We start from the raw sequence: 17,930 nt of genomic DNA on the forward strand, positions 1-17,930 counted from the left end.
CTGTCATGAACTTCAGTGCAGGATTTTTATAACATAGTGTTCAGTTAATAAAATTAGACCATCTAACACAAATTTTCATTAGCTTACCAAAATTCCTCTGGACAAAAATGAAAAACATAAGGCTTTCGTACCTTTTGAATTGACGTGACAGCTTTGGAAATACTCCTTAATTCAGCATAAATTGAAATTTCTTCTGGTATTTGGCAACAGGCTATTAAAAAAAATGGAGAGGCATCGATCAACTAAATTTCTCCATTTCTAACACCTTTCTGCCATTCGCCTGAGCTTGCTCCTCATATTTCTGAAATAGTTCCTCTAACAGTGCTGAATGGTGTTTATGTAAGATAGTGACTGCAATCAAAAACTGATAAAATGGTCTTTCCTGAGAGATGTTTCTTTGATTAGATCAAGAAACTCTCTAAGATCTTAAGTGACTTAGTTCCTTAAGAGCTTCAAACATTTAATTTCAATTAGTCTACCAAACTGTTAAGTGGACTGGCACATTCTGGTACATGTTTGTGTACACAGCAATGCAGAAATACTAACCTGCTTTTTTTTTTTTTTTAAACTAATTTTTTAGAACTCTTCTTGCATGGTCTTGCAAATACTCTCCTTATGACAGAGCCTGTTGCTTGTCAGTACTGCTCCTCTGCACCTTAGAGAATTTACCTGCTGACTCCTGTTTGCTGGGACCTAAGTGGTTTTGCTGCGACTTCACTAAGAAAGCTACTGCTGAGGGTGGTGATTCAGAAGTGGTACAAAGTACAGGGATATAAACAATTTGGATCAAATATTTGGAGTTCTCTTAGCTGCTTGGCCTGGCTTGATTTGTAACAGTTCTCATGTTTAGGTAGCCTAATGGACTACTGAAGTCCAAATGTCGGAGGATAAAGGAAGACTGGGCAAAGAGGTCTTGTCACGCTAGTTGGGAGGTAAGTTTTTCATGTTTATTAAACAGCTGGGATCTTTCAATAGCCTGGGCAAATTATATTATTACCCACAATTTTCAAATAATGTATTCTAAAGTGATTGCCATGCAATTTAGTTACTACTCCTCTCATGGTTTTTAAATGAAAAAGAATGGAGTAAGTCATAATTGGATGCAATACTCTAGCAAGTTCTTGTGAATGAGAAGACCTTGCCTTTAGCATTTGCTGGGTCTCTAATCCCTCAAAGAGTTTCAGTTTCAGTGGTGGAATGCACACTAGCAGTTATTTAAAAAGATGTAACCAAAATTGTTTGTTTCAGGCACCTAAAGTAAGGCATTTTTATTCATGTACGGGGGTGACAATGACAGATTGAAAGCACAGCTGGTTTTGGTGGTACCTTTAGTTAACACCTGAAAATTGCTGCCTTAGTTTATCTGCACAGTGGGGATAATATTGATCCTTACAAGAGCCCTATTAAATGGGTATTAAGTGGCCTGAGATGCTGGTTCAACGGGGGTTCTGGGAGGGCAAGGCTGTTTGGAAATGGAATACGCTAAACTGCCAAGAGTGTAAGGAAATACTCCAAGTGGTAACGTGAGATTCTTGTACTGCCATAGGGAGGTGTTCGCAACAAAAGAAAACCCCCTGAAGTAGTACGAGGATAATTGCTGCTTCAAGATAACTACGATATCAAAACAGATACAGGGGCTCTGCCAAAGGTTATGGTCAAAGCCAGATTATTTTCTCGCAGGAATATTCCTTTCCTAGTACCTTCACTTCAAGACTTGGGAGGCAGACGATGTAATGCAAGTGCTGTCGTTCTGTCAATTGGTTCCATTGTGACTGTTACTGCAACATTAATGAAAAGGTATAATGTGACTGGCTTAAAGAAATAATACTTTCTGTGCTTCAGCCACTTGGAAAGAATTGAATTTCTAAGGAATAGCAATTTGTTTTCAAAGCTAAAAATGAAAAAATAGATGCTTCCTTGATCATCTTCTATTAAATTGAAAGTGAACAATAAATTGAAGGATTTTTATTAGAATTTTAGATTGTGGCCACTTCTCGGTACACTTGTATCAGCTGGTGTGATGGACTGTTGTGGAGTAATAAAAGACAATCTAAAAGCATTTAAATAACTTGAATTATTCTTAATTGTATTACCACTGTAATCTAATACGTTTCATTCTCTGGATTACTGAGGTTTGTTCATTCTGGCTGTTAACCAGTTGCCACGCTGAACGTGTTCTGATAGTGAATAATTTAATCCTCTCATTTATCTTGCTTTTTTGTACTTAGTGTCAGAATGAATTGGTAGTACAGCACTTCTCCCTGGTGGTTAGGAGGTAGGAGCGTGAGGATAAACAGGAGATGGAGGACTGGATTTTGATCCCTGTTTTCAGGGATGGTTGGCCTTCAAAATGCTTAATTACAGAGGTTTCCTGTTTTTTTTCACTAGTAGCATGGGACCGATGGTCTTATTCTAACATGGAGATGGTGGGGGTCCAGCTGGTATTTAAGAACTGGTTTGAGTCCCTTTGAGGGGAAGAGTTTTCCTCTCTTTCTGAAGAACTTCAGCTTGTGCAGGAGGGATCGAGTAGGGCTGGTGGTGTTCTCGCTGTTAGCAGGGATCCCAGAAGTAATGAGGGTTGGTGGGGTGCTGTAGGAAGACAACAGAAATGTATGAGTTGACGAGGAGCTGCAGGCGGGAATGAGGACTATGGGAAGAGCTGTAGGTTTTAACAATTTATCCTGATATGAGGATGATTTTGGAGCCCTGGGGAAGACGAACGCTGTGGAAGTCCAAATAAATGGTAAATAGATTCTTGCTCCTTAGGAAAGGAATATTGTCTGGGTGAACATGGCTGCAAAAGACACCCTTTGTAGTGAATTTTGTGCTGGTTTTGGTGGCTTAGATCCCTCCCTTTCAGCATCCAGTCCATAGATCTCATTAAAGCACAACTGATGCCCTGCAAGAGCTCTTGATTAAGAAAACTTCACAGTTTAAGGAAAATTGGATAAGACAAAAGTGGAATGAAAGGAGCTCTTTGAGGACTGTCAGGACACCGACTTCCCCTTCCAGGGATGCTTACCTTTTTTCTACTGAAGAACACTGCTTTGGAGTACACTGCCAGACGTGGTAATACTGGATGCCTGGACAAAAACAGCAGCATGAATCGGTCACTCTGCTTTTTATGTTCTTCGGAACTAGACCTCTGCAGCTCCGAGAGATGTCTGGGCATTGCAATTCAAGTCTCCTTCCCAGGTGGTAACTTACTGTTATGGACTTTACCTGAAGATGTAGAGAGGCACCAAAGCAACTTTCACAACTTGCAAACTACAGTATCTACTTGGTAGGACAAACGTTTGAATCTGTAGGACACCAGTCTTCCACTGAACTTCCACCCTGCATCCTTTCATATGTGAAAGCCTTTGACCAGCTGCAAATCCAGCTGTAACAAGGATTATTTATTAGCTGATGCTTACTTCTTTTCTTCAGCTGTGAATTAATTGGAGGAAGAAGAGAAGACAGATTGAGTCAAAACGTCTTTTTTGTACGATGTGCTTGGAATAAAGAAAGCAAGCACTTTGTGACTGCTACAAGTTTCAGAGACTGGTGTGAAGAAGAAACCCTTGGTCATGGGAGGATGACCAAGCTGAGGCATTTCTCAAACCAATGGTATCTCTCCTTGCCTAACCCTTGCATTTCCTGCAGTCTTGTTCAGACTTCCAGATGCTTTTTGCATTCGTTGCCGGATGAATTTCAACAACAGGTGGGATTGTTTGGTATCTAGAGTTTCTCAGACAGCTGCTGAGAATTGTTTTGGTCAAACATCATCGTTCCGGGAAGGATGGTTGAGCCCAGTTTCTGTAACAATCTTCATAAACCCTTTCATCTTGTTATGGGTAAATAATCAGCAGAGCAGCTTTTATTTAAAGACCATCCTGCAGTCTGGACTGCAGTGGGGTCCCTTAGAAATACTGAAGCTTTAGAATTTTAAAACTAGCTTTGTCAGAGGGAACGGGTTTTTCTTCATTGTGCATTTAAAAAATGGCTCCGTATGTCTCAGGGGTACAGATTTAAGAGTCAAATCCTGTGGGTTTGAATAAAAAGCATTCAGATGACAAAATACTTCTGAAAGTTCCCGAGAGAGCAGATGCTTACCTTTACGCAAGTAGGTATCATTTGACTTCTTAATGCCCAAGCCTAAGGGATAATAGAATTAAAACAACTGTGTCGTGTTACTTAAAATTTCCCTTTAATCTACATCTAAAGATGTGACGTGACAGAGAGTTCCCTGGGGACCTGAATAATGGTTGGGGCTTTTTTTTTTTAATAAGATTTTTTTTTTATAGATTAGAAAAGATAAAATACCATGGTCCTGTTTGTGTAGTTTTAGCAGTTCAGCTCTTTTCTGAGTTGTGTTAATATTAAGGCTGGTGGTAATTCAGACACTTGACCTCATGTTGGACATAGAGTGAAATAGCAGAAACAAACGTTGCATTTTCCAGACCAAAAAGAAATATTTTCTGGAGAAAAGTGTTTTGGGGGTATTAAAGGATGTTATTAGGGTGAACTGGGAGGGGTGGATTGAACAGATAGGGTGTTTCTTTCCCCCTTCTCCATCTTTATGCAAGTACTGATTAAAATAACATTTGCAGTGGGAGGTCCTGATGCGTTAATTTTTGAGTAAAAGTTCTGGTGATCAAGGAAGCATCTGCACGTCTGAAAGCTGCAGGGAGTTCAGTAAGCTACCAATTCCCAAATCAAAGGTGGGTTTGACAGGTCAATGTCTGACATCTGGTAATTTAAATGCTGGGCTGTACGAGTTTTGTGCTGGCACTTGGTGGAAGACACGTGGCACAAAAGCTTGCAGCCTCCTGCTGTTAAGACACAGGTGAGCAGTGTTGCTGGGCTTTATTCCATTACAATTAGGCGAGTCCTTATTTTATGGGGTACGATCTGCTGCTCCAAAATTGTCTGAAACTGCAAATTATTGTGTGTTCACCTGAGGTTGACAGGGTTTCACGCTGTCCCTGCTGCAGCAGCCCTGCATCTCCCCGCAGGCCCTTGGGTGTTTCTCCAGCCTCTTAACGCTGCCTTGCACGGACACCTCCCACACCTTGATGGCCTCAGTGTTGTTCATCCATGTGCTTTGGAGTGCCACCATGACATCCTCTGAGGCAACTTGAAGGCTGGTGGGGGTCAGGCCGCCTCCCAGCACAGCGATGAGGGTCTCGGCGGGGATGGCCAAGCGGAGTGGGCGTTGGTGACCGGTTGGTAGCTGAGGTGATGTCCGCGGAGGTGGCTTTGGGGACACGGCGGGGTGTGTGTGGAAGGGCGGTGGAGGGCGAGTATCCACCCCCTCGCCGGGACTCTCCTCGCGGCGCGGCCGCCCCTGGCCGGGGAAAGGCCACCGCGACTTTTGTCTGGCCTCACGCGTGGCTAAGCCAATCACAGCGCGCCTGACATGAGCGGCGGGCCTCCCGCCAATCATCAACAAAGGGCGCCGCCGCCCGGGCACAGCCAATCACCGCGGAGCAGACGTATTGCTTCGCCAATGAGCTTTTACAGATGAAGCAGGGCGCCTCAGAATAGACAGTGAGGCGGGCCAAAGGGCAGAGTGGCAGGGCGCGGTCGAATAGGAGCTCGGGATTGCGTTTGAATCATCCAATGGGAAGGCTGCTGAGGGGCGGGCCGTAAGGTTGGTATAAAGTGAGCGGCCGGGGCGGGCGGCGGCTGCAGTTGTCACCGGCAGCAGCGGGGCAGGCAGGGGGGAGGGTGAGCCGTTGCCGGGACCGTCACTCCCCATTGGCCTCTCAACGGAGCCCTTTCCCCTTCGTCCGTCTCCTCCGTCCCTGCCGCCATGACCACCACCACCACCTTTTCGGGCATGGACCCCAGTGGCAGGAACAGCTCCAGGTCTGGGGGGGAGCTCGGGGGCCGTCGGACCGGGAGGGCGGCGGGGCTGAGTGCGTTCGCAGCGGAGCCGTCGCTCCCCCCTCGCCTCAGGGCCCGGCCGGGTACGGGGTGGGGGGGGAGGCGGCTCTGAGGGGGGTGACGGGACGCGATGCCGGGTCCGGGGGTGACGAGGGTGGGGGCCGCGGCCGCCGGTCGGGCCGGGGCTTGTTCCTCTTCGCCTTTCCCGGGCGGGTCGGTGGGAGGCGGCGGCGGCCGCACCCACCCGGGGGCAGCAGGGTGGGTCGGCCGCGCTGCCGGGGGTGGTGGTGGGGCGGAGGGGGGGGGGCCGTGCCCTGCCGCAGCTGCCTGGGGAGGGTGTGCGGGAGCTGCAGGGGTGGGAGATGGCGAGACCCACCCCGGGCCGCCCGGGTGTGCGTGTGCGTCCCTGCCTCTCCCGAACAAAGAAGGGAGGCGACTCCCTGCGCGGCCGCGCAGCCACAGCGCGGGGGCGGGCGGCGGCGGGGGGGGGGGGAGGATGGCACCGTGCACCCCCTGCTCCCCACCTCACCCCGCCGCCATCCCCTCCCCGCGGCGGCGGGCACCGTCCCCGTCCCTCGGCCTGGCGGGGGCTGGGTGGGGCCGGGCGGGCTCCATTGTCTGCGCTCCGCGGCTGCCGCCGGCGGCTCCGGGCCCCGCACGCCGCTGCCTCGGCCGACGCCTCGCCCCGCCCGGGGTGGCCGTGCCGAGGAGCTCCTTCCTGCTGCTGGTTTGACCCTCGGCTGGCAGGGAGCATGCTCCGGGGCGGGGGGAGCCTTTTCTCTCCCCCGCCCTCCCCCGTCTCCGACCCTCGGCCCGGCTCCCGGGGGGCGGACGGGGGCTGGGGCGCTGCGTCTGGCATTTGTTGGGGGGGGGGGAAGCCGTAGTCTGTCTCGAAACAAAGAAAACTTGGCAGGTACGTCTGGAAAAGGTGCACGGCGCTTCGTCGGGCGTCCACGTTTCTGCAGGAGTAACAGCTGGCTCGGAGAGGATCGTGTCTTTTTTCTCCCCCCCCCCCTTTTTTTTTTCTTCCTAAACCATAGCGGCTTTTTTTTCTATAAGGTTTTGGCCTGACAAAGCGGATGTATCCTGTTTGCGTTTCGCTTTTTGGGGTGCATTTTAAAACAAAGCAAAAAAAGCCAAGCCCAGCCCTTCACAAGAGTGTTTGCTGGATGAAGCTGCGGGTGAATTTTCAGTGTGCATCACTGGGGATCAGCTGCAATTTTAAGAGCGGTTCATTGCTTGACGTGGTAAATAGTAGCTCTGATGAAGTATGTTACAACATCTCAAAACTGTGAGAGGCTTCTAATAAAATCTGTCAACCTCTAGCTGAGGTTGGCAAGAGACATCATTCTTTATCAGTTTCAGTGATGGCTTTTTTTCCTAAGATGTGGAACAAGCCCTCCTTTGAGCAGCCTGTTCTTCAAATTAGGAAGTGCAACAGATGTAACTAAGAAAATAAACCTATACAAGGCCGTTTCCTCAAAAAAAAAAAAAAAAAAGAAAGATAATGGAGTGATTCACGACCATATCCCTTTAATTCAGAAAGGAGACAAAGCAAGTCGTAAAAATGTTCTTGGATTCTTAAAACATATTATACAATCTATCGGGATCCTCCCATTAGCAGCTGAGCATTAGTAATTAGATCTTAGGAGGAGAGTTTTGTAAGGAAAAGTAGTTTGCTAGTTAAGTAACACTAACTATCCATGCCAAACACCTTTGTGAATTTTTCCTTCCGTTGTGGTGTTTGGGCTCTCTAGGCTGGAGAAGCGTTTTTGTGTGGCATCTGGAATGTAATAGGCACAAAGTCTCAAAAGACCTGAATGCTATTACTGATGGTGATGAGATGTAACATCAGAGATGTTCTTTGTGGTGAATTCCTAGGTTTGGTGCCTTAACAAGCTGTGTGCTGTTCTCTGTTGCGAAGTTTGAACTTTAATTCAATAAACTATTTGAAAAGAAGATGAAGTGTGCACTTTTCTAGCTTGTTCTGGTCTTCATTTCAGAGCACTGGATGCCTTGAAAGCCCAGTTCTGTTGGTGTATTCACATCTCTCTGGGGGTTGTGACAGTTCTCATATGGCCTCATACATTTTTGTTCTCCTGGCTTTTCTCTAGCTTCTCCAGTTAACACATCAGCCTTGAAAAGATCTCATGATTTAGAAAATAAGATCTGAAGAAATTTACAAGTCAAGATTTATTTTGTTGTTGTTAATTTGTGCAAGTGGAAAGCAGACCACAATACAGCTCATGAAGTACCAGACAGGCTTCTTTCGTGTCTGTCTAATAGAAGATTGTTAGATTTAGGTTATATATCTCGAGCTTTGTGCACGTGTGTCTTCTAATAATAGTCTAACTTAAAACTGTTTAATTGCACCTTTTAAGTCCAGTCCAGTACTGTGCTGCAGACTTGAGGGTTTTTCCGATGGAACAAATCTAGATAAAGGCTGCAGCCCCGAGTCATCAGTGATGCAGCCAGTACTTTTGGCTCATATGCCAAACTTTAGTCTTTGCTGTGCTGCCGGTTTGAAGATTAATGTTAGCCTTCGCAGGGTTCTCTTTAAAAAGCTGGAATTCAGTATGCCCACATGTTTTTTTTTAATCTTTAATTGGCTCAGACTGAAGACTGGTAGCAGCAGCTTTTACTGACACTGAGTGCAGCAAGGGCACAAGTAGCATACAGGAGCATTTTATTTTTGTAAGTGTCGCTAAAGAGAAGAGTAGTGGAGATATGGTGCCTGGGTTGAATGCTGGCAGGCAGCTTGCCTTTATAGTTCACATCATGCACCGAAGACACGATGGGTCTGCGTCATGCATTAAAAGCGTAATGCAGTCATCTCGTTTGCTTTCTGTTTGGACAGAATTTAGCCTGAATGACTGGCCATTACAAGAGCCAATGATTATCTCTTGGCTTATTGTCTTGTTTTATATGTTGGAGTGCAGCTTAGCAATGGTAGTGGTACAGGCAAGGTTGTAAAGCTGACTCTCTCTCCAGAGTGCTGCGTCCTCCTGGTGGTGGATCCAACTTTTCCTTGGGTTTTGACGAACCAAAAGAACAACCCGTGCGAAGGAACAAAATGGCATCCAGCATCTTTGGAACTCCTGAAGAAAACCCACCTTCCTGGGCTAAATCATCGGGTAAGAATGTAGTGCTTTGTTTCCAGATCTCCTGACGTGCGTTAATTCATTTTTTGTATCAGCCTGAAGCTGCCGGTGGTTCAGTGTGGAAACCAGAATTCACTTCCTACTTGGTAGTGTAGCGCTATAGATGATGTCGGCTTGCATGGGGTTTCTTATTTCTCATTTCAGATTGCTTCCAGAGGGTTTTTTTTTTTTTTATGAAGTCTTGGGCATAGATGTTGCAAGCAGAGAATTGTATTTTGAATGCAGTTTCTCCAAGTTAATCAAGTCACAGTAAGATGAACTCGTGTCTTAGTATTTGGAGTAGCACTAATTGGTCGTGCTTAATCAGAGGAAGTTTAGCTTTGTGTTGTACTCGCAGCTGGGATAAAGCTTCCATTTCAGCAGAGCGCTTCCAGTATCCCAGGTCTTGGGAACCCTAGTTTCCATCTGTTTAAATGGCACCCTCAACGGCATGAGATGCTGTTGTAAGCTTTCATTTAAAAAAAGCTTTCATTTAAAAAACATACAAACAACACGCCAAACGGCCAAACTCCCCCAAACCCTGACTGTTTATGATCGGTTTTCCCAGTAGGTTTGTCTTGCAAACTGATTAGAATCAATCTCTGCTTGTAGGGACTAAGCCAGGTGAAATCAGAGAACACTGTGAATCATCTGGACCACAAAGAAGAAACTCAACTGATGCAAACTGCGGAGACTTTGTAGATCCTAAGGTCAGTCCGTTAACTACTGAAGAGCCTGATAATGGGACAATTCGTGCTCTGTGTGTGATTACTTTATCACTGATGTTCACACAGTTGGAAGCATTGTAGGATTCGAATCTGTTCTTTTCCTGAAGGTTCTCTTTTACACGTGATAGTCTCACAGTGTTTTGATGAAGGGCTGGGTTTTTCTAAAAGGACTACTTTCTAGAGCTCTTAACTCTTATGGATGAGACAGTAACAAAGTGGTGTGAAATCCAGCTTCAGCCATGTGTAATTGTGTGTTTTGATAGATTTAACAAACAATAGTTACCTACAACAAACTCTGTGTGGATCTTTTGACCGACAAAGGACTTGGTTTCACATTCCAACAAGTACTCAGTAGCATGAATGCTTGTTTTATTTCAGTTACTGACTTTAATAATACCATCACTTTTTATGTTACCTGCCTGCTTGGTGGCAATACGGAGCATGATGTGCAGTGTTAACATGGGTTTTGCTTGCTGAGTGATTACATTTAAAGGGGAAAACAGGATGAAGAGTAACAATTCCTCTGAATTTAGGAAAATTCAGGAACCTAGGGTAGACTGCACTTGCATAAACAAATTCTAGAGGGGGAAAAAAAGAGACCTTGTTATTTAAAGCTCTCCAGCTTTAGGTTTTCTGCAGAGGACTGGGTAGGTAAATTGTTGATCTCAAATGCTATGGGAGATACCTTTTCCCTCATGGGTTATAAACTCTTAAGTTTTATTTTTATAATTGCCATAATTCATCACTTTAACCCATTTTTGTTATTAATAGGCGCTTTGAGCCATGGAATTGTTCTTTGTTGCAGAAAATGTCTTGTTCCAATTTAGCAAACAGAAGTGAGATTAAATTTATAGCTGCTACCACGGAAAACAAAAATAAACTGTTTAGTCTAATTCTATTTTCTACTTAATTGTATTAAATACTGTGGTTCTCAGCTTTGCAAACAGATTCTTCCAATGCGGAATACTTTAATTTTATGCAGTAGTTACAGCCACAGACAGCAGAAGCTGGAGCTCATGTACTGTAGCCCAGTCTGGGACTTATGGCAATACATTTGCATGAGTTCCTGTGCATTTATATCCTGATGACTGCAGTTTCGCTATGTAATTAGCAATATTAAATCTATGAAAGTTGATGAAAGCGCATGTAATTCAGGAGCCTTGGCTGCTGCTGGAAGACTTTCTCTATCTTTGTATCAAGTTGCAGCCTGTGAACAGATTGAGTATGAAAAGAATGTTTTGCTGTTTATGTAATGAAGGAAACTTTTATCAGTAACATTGCAAAAAAACCTCATCTGTATTTCACAAATGCAGTTAAGTATCCCGGATAGAACAAAAGCTCTTGGCCTTGCTAACAGATAAAAGTTGGAAAGAGTCGCTTAGCAGAAAGCAGGGGACGCTGAACTATTGGTAGTTGCTCACAGTGTAACTTTCTTGTCGCTGATCCTCGGCAGTTCCGATGTTCTGGTTACTGTCGGTGCTGCCTCGTGGAGGATGCTGTTTACAATAAAGTGCTCTTGCTCACCCACATCCTTCATAGTGTGGGAATAACAAGTATGCCACATGTTACAGGTCATCAGGATTTCTTCAGTAGTATCTGTTTAAACTTTTAAAAGGATGTTAGGTAAATAAACAGCTAATGAAATTAAATTAGTCACTCTGTAAGAACTGGTGCTTACAAACCCATGGTATTAATCTGCAGAAATAGGTATGCAGAACCCACAGTGCCACTCCGATATCTGTCCCGAAGAGCATGTTACTGGTCTAAAAGTGCTTCATGGGGTCTGTCACTTGGGAAGTGTTGCTAGACAGAGCAGCGTGCCCGACCACCCTGGTCATAACATGGAGTACTGAGAGCCCTCTCTGGAGGGGGAAGATATATTGTGAAGCGTGAGATATAATGTGTTTCTCTCTCTTCTAGGGAGGAGATGGCGGTGTTGAAACTTCTGGTGAGTAACTCCTTCGGACTCTTCTAGAAAAAGCCTTTCTGCAGTTACGTGCTTTTGAAATAGAAGAGGATATAGGATATATCCTCATGTGTTAGGAGAGAGACAGCTTGGGGTTGTCCCTTGAATCCATCGGGTCAATAAGTGACCTGACTATCTCAGTGGAAGCATGGATATGGAATGAAACGGCGGAGGGCCTGTTAGTCATCAGGTTAAAAATGAGAACAGTCTTGTTCATTTATTTTGCCAGCAGCAGTTGGTGTCAAGATTTGTTTAAGTACTAGAAGGCAAGGTGGATACCATCTTGCAAAGAGTTCAGTGATTGAAACTGCTGTTATAGTTAGTAGCTTATAATTAAATAGTACAGTCAACTTAGTGGATTTTAGTTTAGCAATTATTTCTTTCCTGTTGTCTTCTCATACAGGAAGCACCACATTCACAGAAATAATCAAAACCAGCTGCTACATCTGAAAGTGTGCATTAACTAGCTTTTAAGATCCTGTTGCTTTTTAAATGCTGATTTTTGCCAAGGCAGTTCATATGCATACTGCAAATTTCATGTAAAGGGAGCCATTTCCCCTAGCAGCAGGCATGTTAACCTTGAAGTGTTTTTTCTAGCTGTGAGGCTGGAAATCTCTCCATTGTAAGATTCACCTTAAGAATAGCTTACTTCCTGATGGGAGGAATGTGTATGTTGACCGGGTACTTTCTAAGTGCTACTTTCAACACCTAAGAGTTGTGGGAGATCACTAGAGCCATTAGCAGTTCCATGTCCTGAAAAGACTTCAGCTGGGAGGGTGTGAGGTTTTCCAGAATGTTTTTTAACTACCTCCTAAGTGGTATCTGTTCCCAAAATAAGTTTTGCTTCTTTAGCAGGCCGCTCCTCATGGAACTATACAGGCTTCTTTAGGATTTCTTTCCCATGTCTGTCTGGTCTTAATTAGCACCGGAGGCGTTTAGAGTTTATGCCTCGAGTAGGAGGATGTGGTTTGATAATAGAAGTAAACTGATCTAAGGGCTCTGCTGCTTTTCCTGGTGCTTGTTTAAACCAGCTCACCATGGGTCAGATGAGAGCCTGCAAGCAGCGGTGAGGCAAGAAGAGGTGGATGGGAGGATGCAGAAATAGGGCTGCCTGGTGAGGGTGAGCAACAGCTGACTGAAACTTGGAATACAAAATGATATTCCTCACTCCTAGAACAAATTCCTGTTTTCACAGGTGTCATACTTGTTGGCTTTTGGTTTATTTTTCTGGTAGGTGACAGTGGAGGAAGTTCTGTCAAGTACCAAGGAGATGTATGCTGGGAGGTGGTTTAAAAAAAAATAAATAGTGTTACTGAAGAGTAACTGGGATTGTCTCCACTGTTGTGGCCGTGACTAAAAGTTACATTTGTGAAGATGGTCAACGTGAAATAAAAATGACAGGCAAATGTTTGAATGTTAAACTTCCACTGGTGTTACTTAGGAAGGAGTATAAAGTTTATGCTTCCTGGACATGGTGTCTGTGGCAGATAGTGAGAATTTTAATGAATTGTTAAATTAATTTATAGCGTTGTTAGCTTTGGGTATCGTAGCTTAATGGAGCACAGAGCCTTGTTGAGGCCACTGTGCCACACCACCGCTTGACGTTCCTGCTGTGTGAGATGGCAGACGTGAGCTGGTGAACATCCCACCTGTCGCACTTGGGATTTCATACTTGATGTTGTAGAGCTGTCTCTGGGGCTTGAAAGGGACTGAATGAATACGCCTCCAAATAAAAGCTGTCTGCTTACGAGTTCATAGCATAACTAGACGCTTAATAGGTTTCCATCATTAAAAAAAATGTTTGTTCTTCTGAATTTGGAAATCATTTTCTGTATGTAACTGATTATAAAACCCCAGGTAGGTGTCAGGTGGGGCACATGTATTTGTTTAATCACATCTGTCTAGGGGAAGAAAACCTGTTGCTTTTGCAGCAGTGTTCTGGCTGCCTGTTTTTTCCTGTAGTTCCTTTCTGCGCATCAAAGTTTTCAATGGTTTGCAGTATACTCAGTAGAAAGCTGTTTCAGAGATTATACCCTTCCTGATAAGGGAAGAACTTTAACACTTGATCTGATCCTGTTGCATTTACCACTTCAGTTACTAGGTTAGCAAACTTATCTATAACTTATTTATGTAGGAAGTACTACTGTGTATGTCAGCTGGTTACGTGAGCCTCTAAATGCTATAGAAACTTCCCCAGCGTCTCCTGTGATAGCAATTCTTGTTTCTTTTGTGATTCAGTTTGCACTGTGTACTTAATGAATGTGACTAGCTCGGGAGAACTGGACAGCACGCCATTGACTGTCGCCAGGGACTGACTTTCCGTGACACACAGGAAGGTGGAGTCTGGCGTTTGGTGGACAGCCCATCACCACGAGCACTGCGCAGCGCTGGGGCTGGCTGCGGAGGGCACGGACAATGCAGCGTTTGGCCCTGTGTGTGCAGGGGACACGGCCCCCGTTGTTCTGGGCTTGCTGAGTAAGCAGGCGGTGGTACGCACGAGCCACAGAAGCTTCATGCTTAAAACTTCACATTAACTGTTTTGTTCAGATGTGCCTGTGGGTTTGGGTTAAGGAATACAGCAGAGAATCTATATTGGGGATTATTTCTGATTGCATGGAGATTATACGAAGCTGCCAGAGTTCTTTGAGAGTATTACAAGCATGGATACAGGGCGTTCAGTGGACACAAGTGGGTTTTCAGTGTTTCTGATAAAATTCTGCATCAAAGATTATTTAAGAAAAAAAATAAACTGCGTTGCCACAGGACTGGAGGAAAGCTGTTTCTATAGCTAGGAAGGTAGCTAAAGAACAGGAGGCAAAGGGTAGGGCTTAGTTAGTGATTGCTTTTCAGGTTGGAAAAATGAGCCATGGGAAGCGATGCTGGGGTTAGTTTTATTTGGTGCCTTCATCCATGACTTGGGAAAGGTAATGAACAGTGAAGTCTCCAATTTTGTGGGTGATATTAGCTCTTTCAAGTAGTCAAATTGTGCTGATGGCGAGAAAATCTCGCTGTCAGGAGGACTCAACTAAATAAGGTAGGCAGATAAAATGGTGGCGAGATAATCTTTGTATAAGTAAGTATGAAGTAATGCATCTAGGGGACAAAAAAAAAAAAAAAAAGCCCAGACTCTTAAACCATGCCAGTCTTGCGTTCAGCTTTGTGCAGCATTAACTCCCAAGGTCTGCCTTCAGTCTCGTTACTGAAAGTTCTCTGAAACGTTTGGAGGTGCCAGCAAAATATTGAATATCATCAGGAAGAGGACGGGAAACAAGAAATCCTTTTGCCTCTGTAAACAATGATATGCCCACATCTTGAATTGTGTATATGGTCCTTGAAATGGAAAGACCAGAAGATTGTAGTGATGGTAAGCAAGGGCAGAGGAAGGTAATGGGAAAGGTGAGGGGGTGCTGCAGCTGCCTTACGAGGAGAGGCTGAAATAGCTGCGTCCCTTCAGTTGAAGACAAGGCTGGGGGAGAGGCAATACGATCGAGATGTACCAAATCATAAAGATGGAGGTTAAAGTGAATGTGCAGCTGTTCCCTGAATCCTCCAAAGCAAGAACTAGTGATCATTAGACAAAACTCTAAGGGGTTTGTTACAAACAGATGAAGTATGTCTCCACAGAGATGGCAGTGAAGCTCCACTCCCGTCACCCCGCCAAGTATCAGGGGGCTACTTGGTGCCGATTTGGGCCTTTGGCTCATAACTGATTGTGTTAATCTCTGTCAATGTGGGGTCCTAATGTACTTGCTGTGCTCATGAATGAATTGGCAATGAAGCAGATATATTAGTTATTTGCTACAGTATCTAAAGTGCTTCCTGTGAAAAATTCCTTCTGTGTCCTGTCTTCACTTGTTGCCCTCAGAAGTATTTAAAATAGATGAAACTATCATGCGCTTTCCAGGGAATGTACGATCGGAGCCTACCCGTGCATGGCTGTTCCCTGTCTGTTCTGTGCGAAACCTCAGAAGTGTGTGCCAGATCCTCTTCCCCCTAGTTCCGAAACTGGGAATGTAGTTTGAATCTGAGCTCTTGCTTACAAGTACTGGTGCTTCTGCGACTTGGTTTCCAGCACCTGCTCAGACTTGAGTTACAGTTGTCATGGTCGTATGCTGACTAATATCTACAAGACTTAAGCTGCTTATCATTAGAAAAAAAAAAAATAAATTGCTGGGGTCCCCTAATAGCAGCTGAGTCAATGTGGCTCTTGAATGCCTGAAACGGAACCGTAAGGCATCGGGGCTCATCCGAAAAACACTTCTGAGGGCTGAAGTCGGTGCTGCCAGCAGGTTACAGCAGCACTCGAGTGTGGCTCTAAGCATGGGGAAAACTCACAGGAGCTGATCTGTCTAAGCCAGCGAAACATCTGGCTTTCATCATCCACATCAAACACTTTAAAAGCTTCTTTTCTTCTAGAAAACACTGAGGCTGATGTAGAAGCTGCCCCAGGTCAGAATGAAGAAAAATCCCTGCCTGCTGCACCTGTTCCTAGCCCAGTAGCACCAGCACCTGCACCATCCAGGAGAAATCCACCCGGTGGCAAGTCCAGCCTAGTCCTCGGTTAAACCTTTCCCTTCCTGACTGTTTTGAACTCGTGTCTGTTTCTTTCCCCCATGCTTGTGAACTGCACAACTTGAGCCTGACTGTACATCTCGAATTTCTTTCATTAAAAAGAAGCACTTTATGTACTCCATCTTTTTTTTTTTTTTTTTTTTTTTTTTTGAGATCAAGGGGTTGGGTTTTTTCCACTTCTGTCCTGTGTTTCCCCCAGATCTACTGGAAGTGACATGAGTGTTTTCTAGTGGTAGACTTGAGGGAAAGCTTTATGAAGTATAGTAAAAGTAATTCAAAGGAGAGTAGATTGGTTCTAAGTGTGCTTAGAGGGTTTTTGTACTGAGATTTTTTTAGAACCCCTTAGCTTTACAAGGGTCTAGAATCCTGGTAAAACAGGCCAGCAAACAATCAGCAAGAGCAGTCCCTTCCTCCACATGTGGGATTTGGGGATCTAAAAGGCTTCATTGACTGCATGTGGTAAATGCCTTGAACCCTGCTGTGCCATATAAATCATAAAGTGGTTAGTGTACACCATGCTGCCTTTAAAAAAAAAATCTGGATACTGGACTACTATGAAGCAGGGTATGTGCCAAATAGAGGGCTGACGACCAGAGCCGCCTGGCCTAATGCTAGGAGGGGATTTCTTCAGACTTTATTCAGTGAAGGTGGAGTGGATCGTATAAATAAATAAAAATTACAGGGCATTTTTTTTACAACTGACTCAATGCTGTGCATGATCATGCTGGTGCTTGACCATGAGGTGAAAATCTCATCCTTTAAAGTGTGTGTTGTAATTTCACAAAGCTGGACTGTTGCTTAAAAGTAAATAATATAGAAATTTTGAAGCAGTGTTTCCTGTGTGGGTTTTATTTCATAGGTTTGGTTTTGCTCTGTTCTCAGTTGTCCTTGTCCCAGCCAACCTGCCAGAGAAGGAGGGTTCTTACACCTTGAGTTCACCATCATGTGCCCTCTTCCCCTGAAGAAAGTGTCTGGCTTATCTCTTCATTTTTATCATCTAGATTGGAGAAGCATGGAATATGGCTGGATATAAATAATCCATTTTATCCAAAATTCTTCTTTCAAGAAAATGGAGGAAATGAAAGTTTAGTCTCCTCACCAAAAAAAAAAAACAAAACCCAAACCAAAAACGGCTGACGAGGGAGGAGGGGTGGGAGGGAGACCAGACTATGAAGTTCTCTACTGTCCTGGAGGGAATCTGTAGCACGATAAGCCGAAGCAGCAGAAATGTGCAGAACTGGTGTTTCTGCTGCAGAGAATGTGCCTTTTCCACCCTCCTCCTGGAGGAACCAGCGCCTACAACTACCCCGGCTTTCCAAGCTGGTTTTGGAGAAGCCCTAGCCCTAGGTGCTTAACTAGAAAACTGGGTTTGCTCTAATGGGCTCCTCCTCTCCTACATAGGATCTCAGAACGGTTCGGGTTGGAAGGGACCTTAAAGGTCACCCAGTGCCACCCCCTGCCCTGGGCAGGGACACCTCCCACCAGCCCAGGTTGCTCCAAGCCCCGTCCAGCCTGGCCTTGAACCCCTCCAGGGATGGGGCAGCCACAGCTTCTCTGGGCAACCTGGGCCAGGGGCTCACCATCCTCAGTGAAAAAAATTCTCCCTAATATCTAACCTAAATCTCCCCTCTTTCAGTTTAAAACCATTACCCC

The 17,930-nt window shown here is 44.8% G+C and overlaps 1 protein-coding gene across 1 annotated transcript; it reads left to right on the top strand.

Annotated features, from left to right (window-relative positions):
• Positions 1 to 5,620: 5,620 nt before the first annotated feature.
• On the top strand, positions 5,621 to 17,110 carry JPT1 (Jupiter microtubule associated homolog 1). Its single transcript, XM_074607655.1, has 5 exons — positions 5,621 to 5,853; positions 8,863 to 9,005; positions 9,624 to 9,721; positions 11,660 to 11,687; positions 16,122 to 17,110. Exons 1-5 carry the CDS (start codon positions 5,798 to 5,800, stop codon positions 16,268 to 16,270), a joined length of 474 nt encoding a protein of 157 aa, XP_074463756.1. The 5' UTR covers positions 5,621 to 5,797; the 3' UTR covers positions 16,271 to 17,110.
• The last annotated feature ends 820 nt before the right edge of the window (positions 17,111 to 17,930 follow it).

This window comes from Larus michahellis, chromosome 14, assembly GCF_964199755.1.
Source record: "Larus michahellis chromosome 14, bLarMic1.1, whole genome shotgun sequence".
Classification (NCBI taxonomy): Eukaryota; Metazoa; Chordata; class Aves; order Charadriiformes; family Laridae; genus Larus; species Larus michahellis.